The sequence below is a fragment of the Oncorhynchus nerka genome, linkage group LG14, assembly GCF_034236695.1.
Source record: "Oncorhynchus nerka isolate Pitt River linkage group LG14, Oner_Uvic_2.0, whole genome shotgun sequence".
In the NCBI taxonomy this organism is placed as follows: domain Eukaryota; kingdom Metazoa; phylum Chordata; class Actinopteri; order Salmoniformes; family Salmonidae; genus Oncorhynchus; species Oncorhynchus nerka.
In genome coordinates this window covers 62,972,995-62,981,907 of record NC_088409.1, presented here as the reverse complement: position 1 = coordinate 62,981,907, position 8,913 = coordinate 62,972,995, and the positions used below count along the sequence as shown (strand labels likewise).

Genomic DNA, 8,913 nt, shown 5'->3' with positions numbered 1-8,913 from the left:
ATGTATTTATTGTAGAAATAAAGATAATCTTAACTTTTTACAGATAACAGATCAATACAGTAGTAGTGGTTTGAGCTCTGACTATAAGATAAATTGGTGATGGCGTTATTGACGTGCCTTTTAGGCCAATTGGAAACCGCAGCGGACTCTTCAAGGCGGGCCCATGTGTGGCTTTTTCAATACTTTCCCTTCCATTTTATACGGTCGCTGCTACCAACCTTATTAACTGGGACAACATGGCTATGGCAGGCCGTTATTACGAAGGCGGCAGGGCAACGAAAAGACTAAAAACCAACGACGGAATGACAACGGTAAATAATGAATGCTGATTTCTGTGATATAGCTAAATGCATTTAAGCACATGCATTGCAATGTACTCTTTAAATAACACAATCTCACATACTCATGACGCGGCGTTTCAAAAAATATATGGCACCCAGCAACGCTAGCTAGCTCGCTTTCCCTTGTTCCACGATGTTAAAACTTTTTTGTGAAATAACTTTCGTTCTGTGTGTATGTTTAGCTTAAATTGTCCGTGGAGTAAACTTATCTCAATGTAGCTAGTTAGCTAACTGGCTAGCTAGTTCTGTTTTTCCAACAATTGTCTAGCTAACGTTAGCTGGCCTTTTTTCCGTTTGAATGAATGGGAGGGTGCAATTCAGGCCACGCCACAAATCTAACGTTAGCTAGCGGTAGCGTTATTGCTTTGTTCTAGCTTAGCGGTGTCGTTTTGCCAAGCAACGAACACGAGTGGGTGTGTAAATTGAAATAAACCTAGTAAGATGCATTATTGACTCGTTATTTGATGTAGCCGGTAACTAGTTAGCGAGCTAATTAGTTTGCTTCTTTATCCAGTCAAAATTTTAACATTCTCGAAATGCACCTTATCGGGGGCCATGTTCTCGTAATATTAGGGATAACAAAATACATTTCCTCACTAATATTCCCATCACTTTAAGATGAATAGTTGCCCCTACTTCATGACAGTGTTAATCTTTCCCGCAAAGGTGAATAAAATCCAGTTTAGATTGGAAATCGAATGGATTGTAATTACACATTAATAGCTGTCCAACTCCGTGGTGAAGGAAGTTTGAACTCCACCAACGGAGTTTAGCAGAGCAGGCTTGGTGGAATTCAGCTCTGACTTAAGTTTTTTAAATTTTATCTAACAAGGATAGTTAACGAATTGTTATTCGATTCAAATCGGGCTCCCGGGTGGTGCAGCGGTCTAAGGCGCTTCATATCAGTGCTAGAGACGTCACTACAGACACCCTGGTTCGAATCCAAGCTGTATCACAACTGGCGGTGATTGGGAGGCCACAGGGCAGCGCACAATTGGCCCAACGTCGTCCAGGTTTGGCCGGTGTATGCACCATTGTTGATAAGAATGTGTTCTTAACTGGCTTGCCAAGTTAAATAAAATAACTTCTGTTTAGCCTCTGTGGTTGCGTGCCTTTGTCGAAATCCATACGTAAAAAAATATCAATTAACGTAACAATCGCCTTTCGTTGAGATTCAATGGACACAGTCGGTGGTTGTATTTGGTTAACGTTTATTGGATTAGTAATGATTTCAGCATGCAACAGCACACTGCATTATGAGAAGCAGCCACAACTGTCAGTAAGTGTCCATGATTGAGTCATTGAATGAAGAGATGGAGATAATGGGCCTGTTCTTTTTTGCAGGAGGGCTATGATGACCCACATAAGACGCTTCCCTCTCCAGTTGTGCATGTGCGGGGCTTGGTGGACGGCATTACGGAGGCTGACCTTGTGGAGGCTCTGCAGGAGTTTGGCGCTATTAGGTGATGAATATGCACATTGAGTAACTGTCTGCTTTTAAAAAAATATCTGCATGTTTCTTCTTCACGACAACGGGGAAATGGCTCGGGCAGAAGCAGACTGGTACCCAGGCTACTTCACTTACAATGCACACATTTCACAGTCAAAATTTTGCTCCACACAATGCAACCATTTATAGTTGGTTACTGTTAAATCAGTGATCACTGTCTTTACCTTAGAGGAGCTTCTGGGTGTGCAGGCTTGTGTTCTAACAATTGATTCAGCTGCCGTTCCCAATGAGCAACTAGAATCCGGTGGGTGGGAGCAGTGCTGAAACAAAAGCCAGCTCACCCAGAAGCACTCCAGGGGAGGCTAGGTCACCTCTGGTCTGTAAGCAAAGCAAGTAAAGAAACAGTGTCCTGTTGACTTGGTTATGCGTCCTCCAATAATATAACAGTTTTGTTTACAGCTATGTGGTGGTTATGCCCAAGAAGCGTCAAGCCCTGGTTGAGTACGAGGATCTGAATGGGTCGTGTACTGCTGTGACGTATGCCAATGACAACCAGATCTACATTTCCGGGCACCCAGCCTTTGTCAACTACTCCACCAGCCAGAAGATCTCCCGGCCAGGCGACCCGGACGATTCTAGAAGTGTCAACAATGTGCTACTTCTCACCATCATGAACCCAATCTACCCCGTTACCACGGTAAAGTGCAGGCCATCTCTACCTAACCTGTTGATTTTGTTGTGCTGTGTACTTCATTATTATTTCTGATTATGTGAATTGTCTACAGGATGTGCTCTACACGGTCTGCAATAACTGCGGCCCTGTCCAGAGGATTGTCATCTTCCGGAAGAATGGTGTTCAGGCCATGGTGGAATATCCTTTGCCGCTAATTTTTTGTTGTTGAAAATTTGGGTATTTTGTGAAACAGTTGCATGCTCTCTGGTAATCCTGGGTGAAACTAAAACTTCTGGAATTTTAAATTGACATACTGTCTCTACATACCATGTCAGGCAATCTGCATTCTGGAACATGTCATTTGTTTGTAGCACATACTGGATGTGATGATTGATAGACTATTTACCTGAATTCTTTATATAAAAAATATATAAATGTATTAGCACAAAGACTTGTAAACAGGGGCTTGTGCAATAAGCGCCGGAATTACCAGAACGTGTTATGGTGTCTGCGCGAGGTGCTGTTCTCAGGACTGTACTCTGCATGTCCTTTCCTTGACTCCCAAAACGTTTGATTCAGTGCAGAGTGCACAGAGGGCGAAGGCCTCCCTCAACGGGGCAGACATCTACTCTGGCTGCTGCACCCTGAAGATTGAATATGCCAAGGTAGAGAAACATGCACATCCATAGCGCTGAAGAGCTTCTAGTGTTCCATGAAATGGACTTTGGAAAATGCTTTGATGGAATTAATTTGTATATTCTCCCACAGCCAACTCGTCTCAATGTGTTCAAGAATGACCAGGACACTTGGGACTACACCAACCCCAACCTGAGTGGTCAAGGTAACGCATACAGCCATCTGTGGTCCTTGCTGACACTACCAGCACCCTTACTGCCACTGTGGGGGAGGGGCGTTGGGTGGTAGACCTTCAGGGGTAATGCCACTGGGCAGAGGAAGTGCTCCTTTAACCAGCTCAATATCCAACTCCTTCAAATGGTCGCAGGGCTGGGTTGGTATCTTTCTCACCAGCTGTAATATTGGTTTAGCGAATTACAGTTAACTCTTGTCTTGGGCTCCATTTCAGTGGCATTATAACTGAAGTGATGACACACTGTCCGTCGCACAGCTAGACACGCTAGGGATGAAAGGAGCAGCTGAATGGCCAGATATTCATCACTAGAGACTAGTTATTGCTCAAGGCTTTTACTTGTACACCTATTTAGGAAAAATAAATGTAAAAAAGTGACCTCCTTAACCCAGTTCTATCAGATCTAATGGTAAGTGGGCACTATGGGTACCAAATCAAGGTCCCGTGAGTTTTGGCATGCATCTTTTCTAGTTTGGCGATGACTGACTTGCAACCGAAGCTTGGGAAAGTAATAAAACTACCCGAAGAAGCAGTCATTTTTTTGCTCATTCATTGTGAGGGAAGGAAGCATTCTAGAATGTTGCTTGTAAATCTCACCACTGAGCCATTCATGTCGTACATTCTTGTCTGAATATCTGCTTGATGGTTTCTCAGCAGTGTCTGATACAGTGACATTATGCCTGTGTAAAAATATACTTATACATACTGAGTGATCTGTTATTTTTGCCATGGCAACCAATCTGATGCACTGCCCATGGATACATCAAGTTGTAAGACTAGACAGCCTGAGCATAGATACCCACTTGAGTCTCTTGTGACGCTGGGTCTATTGACAGACAATTGCTCATTTCATTCCCAGTGCACTTGCCAATGTTTAGATCTGTTCATCTATACAGGCTACTTTAAGCATAGACTATACTGCAAAACAAAAGCCACTCTAGCTTCTCGTCGGAACACCTTGGAGCAACACATTTCCATATATGCATCGGAGACACATTGTTGCCATCAACACTACTCTCAACACCACCTCAACCTCACCGCTCCTACGTCAATAAGGACACATCCACTTGCAACCGCATAGCTCCAAAGCCACGAAGACATCCCCTATACCTTTTCTATGGCATGACACATTTTCCATGGGGGTTTGGTTGCTAGTACATTGGCACTAAGCTGTGCTTTCCACACCCTCCCAGTTTTGAGACCCCAGCAAGACATGCCTGACACATTGAAACACGCCATCACCCAGATCTCACCTGCGAGTCATCACCTGATACACATCCACAGGAGACCCACCTTATAAAGACAACATCCAGAGACCCGTAGTGACGAGCATGCTCACACAAACACAAAACAGATGAACCATACTGATACAAACCAGTTGCTCAAGACTACACTGTCCTGTTCTCTGTACCTGCCTGTCTTTGATGGTGCAGGTGGTTTTGCTCTCTTGTGCCCTGCTCCTGGTGTTTAACATATCAAACACTACTCAAAACCCTCCACCCCTGTTGCCGCACTGACTCCATAGATGATTCGCACCATCACTGTCAGGCTGTAGCCAGTCACATGGGAAGGAATACAACAGACAACTGATGAAGACACTACAAACATGAACAAGCATACGCACATTCAGACAGGCCATATTTTTCTCCCCATATATGCATACCTCATGGAGTCGGGTGTTCCGTTTTGCCTCTTCTCTTTCCCCCCTCCTTTCCTCCCTCTACTGTTCTTGCAACATGCATCCCTGTCTAGTTTCTCCATCTTTTTCTGAATGCAGCTCTTTTGTGGAAATTTGACCTTTTTTAGTACCTGTGTAACACCTTCCATGTGACGCAGGTCTGGAAATTTGCACCTAATGAGGACCCAGGTCTGAAATGTGCCAAATGGCTGCTTTACGGCCTGCCATTGGCGTGTGTTCGATAAGACACTTGGAGAGTGGACCACCAACCACAATGGAAATTGCCACAAAAAAGGGGCAGAAATGCGACTAAGGTGGAAATGTTCATCCAAAGAAGAGTGGAGTGAAAGGATGAAATGAACACGGAGAGAAGTAATGGACCCACTGCCAAATAACAGCCTGTGTCTCCAGCCTCAATCTTTGTCCCCCAATATATCCATGCTGTAAGTAAACTGATCCCCAGTTTGTTACACAACACATGTTCCATTTCTTACACTCGGGATGTCTTCAAAAATATATTGTGATATTGTCGTCCTTGAAGGTATTTTTGTTATTTTTCTGTCTTTCTATGGTGTTCCACTCCCCCTGTTCTCAGTGACACCATGTTTCCCCTTGGAGGGGACTTGTGCTTTCCCTGTGGGCATTTTGTCCTCTGTTGAATGACTTGTCTGAATAAAGCTGGTGTTTGGGTGGCTCTCCACTAAGGGGCTATATGTAGCATTTTAATTTTTCGAGACTTGTAGGTAGAATTGAAATGTGACCTATTTGTATATCCTAGTTACGGTATGGAGATAATGGACTGAATGTATTAAAATAGTTTAAATAGTAGAATGTTGAAACGGTCCGATTTTAAGTGCACCAGTGATGCTTTTCTGAATTTTCATCAACAATCCATGTGGGTGAATATGTTCAATCTGGCCTGAATTTAATGTGTATGAGATGTGTACCTGTACAGATGCAGAAGCTGATGGCAATGGGAGCAATGCTGGAGGTGTGTTTGCAGATTTCTGTTGGCTTCATTCTCACCCACCTCGTTCTCCCTTATACCATATGCTAAAACATTTAAAATGGAGGATTTATCTAGAGTTCAGGATTGTTTACTTGTTAGCATTTGTTAATTCATTCTGAGCTGTAGTAATAAGTTTGTTGCTTTAACATTCATTTTGTCATAGAAACTTATCCAACCTTTGGCATCAAAATGCCATGACTGAAGCAGCAGTAGATGTACTATGGAGATGTGTTTGTTCAGTGGTTAGTGTGCTTTCTCTAGATGTGGAGGTCTTGTGTGCTCTCCTTAATTCTAATTGAACATCCGCTACTGCGCTGCGTTGTCCTGTTTCTTTCCAAATGATCTATCGCTCTTCCTCCCCTCTTTTTCCTTCCTCTGCCTCCTGCCTTCATCACCTCTCAGAAGATGGGAGTGCCAACCCCAACAAGCGTGTGAGAGCGCCGGCTCTGCTGGGAGACCACCCTCCAGAGTACGGTAAGGCTTTAGGCCCAGGGGGTCGCACACAGGCTGGTCCTTTTTGTAGTGCTCTCCTCACCCTAAATTCACCTGCAAAGTGCAGGTGGTGGGTCAAAATGTATGACTAAAAATGGGTACCCCACAGTGGCAGCGAAGTGGTGTGGTACATTTTCTTAGCTCACCTAATGGAATGTGCCAACCTTTCATCAAAACCAAATGTATTCGTCGTGGTGAAATTGACCACTTCTTTGGAATGTCTACCCTTTATCCCTATCAAGCCATGTTTCCTGTTTGAGCCTGTGGTCCCTTGTGTTCCCAGCTGGTGGTTACCATGGATATGACGAAAGCGGTTATGGTCCCCCGCCCCCCCCACACTACAGCGAGGGCCGTCGCATGGGTCCTCCCATGAGGGGACGAGGGGGGGCACACAGCTACGGTGGGGGACCTGGCTACGGCCCTCCCCCTCCACCCCCCGGCGAGTACAGTGCCCACGCAGACTCCCCTGTAGTCATGGTCTATGGTCTGGAGCCTGCCAAGATGAATGCAGATAAGGTGTTCAACGTTTTCTGTCTCTACGGCAATGTGGAGCGGGTAAGTGTGGAGGGAAAGGAGGCAAGCCATATCAGTTATTTCCACAAGAGCCTGCTGGTATTGAGTGACTCCATATATCTGGTCCCCTACCTCAGGTGAAGTTTATGAAGAGTAAGCCAGGAGCAGCCATGGTGGAGATGGGGGACTGTTACGCTGTGGATCGGGCCATCACTCACCTCAACAACAACTTCCTGTTTGGACAGAAGCTCAACGTCTGGTAAGATGTATATCTGAAATGCCTGTTCATTCAGTGCCTTATCATGTAAAGTTAGTGCTTAATCGTATTTGCTCCCTCTTGCCATAATAAGTGACTGTTCTGTGAGGCTTGTACAAGTTCCGTCTCATGCTCTTTTCCCTTTGTAGTGTGTCTAAGCAGCAGGCCATCATGCCCGGTCAGTCTTACGAGCTGGAGGACGGCAGCACCAGCTTTAAGGACTTCCACGGCTCCCGCAACAACCGCTTCACCTCCCCAGAACAGGCTGCCAAGAACCGCATTCAGCACCCCAGCAGCGTCCTGCACTTCTTCAACGCCCAGCCAGACTCGTCTGTAGAGATTTTCACTCAGGTGAGTCCCAAAGCATGCTGATGAACCATTGTATGTAGGGAGCAGTGAAATAAAGACCCAATGTGCCTACAAAACAAATCATCAATTGACCGCTGCCTTGTTGTTTTCAGATCTGTGAAGAGGTTTGTGTCAAAGTCCCTGCAAACATCAAACTTTTCACGGGAAAGAGTAAGTGTACATTTTAATGTCATTTTGAAACCACATACTATTTGGTATGCATGACAGTGGTGCTAAACTGAGTTGGGCTGTCTTATTAGGTGCAGGTCCAGGTGAACGCAGCTCTTCAGGGCTGTTGGAGTGGGAGTCTATCAACGACGCCATGGAGGCCTTGTCCATGATAAACCACTACCAGATGAAGAACGCAAGTAAGTGTTTAAGCACTAAGCCTATATATAAAGTTTATTCAAATGGTGTAGGGTGGTGATTGCTGTTTTCTAATAGCTTCCGTCTTTGTCTCTTCAGCTGGCCCGTACCCATACACCCTCAAGCTGTGCTTTTCTACCGCTCAGCATGCAACCTAAACAGCCACCACAATCATGGACAATGTTCCACATCAAACCATCGTCCCTACAGTCTTCACCCCTATTTTGACCATGTCTGTTTTAGGCAGTTAATGAGTTTGTCCGCAGTCATATCGATTTGTCCTTATTTGATATTGAGCTCATAAAAGCGAGTTGTGTGAACTGGTAAAGTAGGTTGTTTTTATTCCTGATGGATGAAATAAGGAAAGGCTTTTGTATAAGTATTGTTTTGCATCTTTTATTACTCCGTGTATTTTTTGTTTTATCTCTTCCTGCTCAGTACCATGCCTCTACAAGTCTGTATTTGGAGGAAGGAGTGTTTTATTTGGTTGGAAAACATCAATTTCAAGAAATGTATCTTTTGAGAGCCCTCAATAAAGGAACTTTATTCCAGATTGCCAGTTAACAATTTGGTTGTTCAATTATACTACTAACAACTATTGTAAGAATTCTAACGTTATCCTGTATTTGTTATGTTAAATAATTTCCCACATAATTGGATAGAAACGCTAATCTATCCTGCCCCGTTGAATGCTTCTTTTTAAGCCTTCCTCCATCCCGTAACTCAAATGTTACGGCGCTTAGAATAATGGAACAGATATTGAGATTGTCGTATTTACAGCATGGGTTCTTTGTTCACAGTAATAGTGAACACCGTTGTCTGATTTTCTGTATATTTTTGTTGCATTAGGCTAGCTGTGAACAACACTTGACAGCCAGTTAGCTGCGGTACTACAACTGACAAGTCACGTTAGACCGAC

The 8,913-nt window shown here is 44.3% G+C and overlaps 1 protein-coding gene across 5 annotated transcripts; it reads left to right on the top strand.

The window, feature by feature from the left end:
* Positions 1-67: 67 nt before the first annotated feature.
* Positions 68-8,547, top strand: LOC115141653 (heterogeneous nuclear ribonucleoprotein L-like). Of its 5 annotated transcripts, none has more exons than XM_029680712.2 (14): positions 68-311; positions 1,686-1,804; positions 2,251-2,488; positions 2,577-2,662; positions 3,033-3,129; positions 3,233-3,305; positions 5,966-6,001; positions 6,425-6,493; positions 6,795-7,066; positions 7,162-7,283; positions 7,430-7,631; positions 7,742-7,799; positions 7,889-7,996; positions 8,094-8,547. In XM_029680712.2, exons 1-14 carry the CDS (start codon positions 237-239, stop codon positions 8,150-8,152), a joined length of 1,614 nt encoding a protein of 537 aa, XP_029536572.1. In that variant the 5' UTR covers positions 68-236; the 3' UTR covers positions 8,153-8,547. The 5 variants fall into 5 exon arrangements, with proteins under 5 accessions (XP_029536572.1, XP_029536571.1, XP_029536575.1 ...); XM_029680711.2 differs by having other exon boundaries at positions 6,422-6,493; XM_029680715.2 differs by lacking the exon at positions 5,966-6,001.
* Positions 8,548-8,913: the final 366 nt, after the last annotated feature.

Coding starts and splice junctions, on each gene's coding strand:
- LOC115141653 (XM_029680711.2), top strand. CDS start 237: ATGGCTATGGCAGGCCGTTATTACGAAGGCGGCAGGGCAACGAAAAGA. Junction 2,663..3,032: donor GGTGTTCAGGCCATGGTGGA/ATATCCTTTGCC, acceptor GACTCCCAAAAC/GTTTGATTCAGTGCAGAGTG. Junction 7,284..7,429: donor GGACAGAAGCTCAACGTCTG/GTAAGATGTATA, acceptor TTCCCTTTGTAG/TGTGTCTAAGCAGCAGGCCA.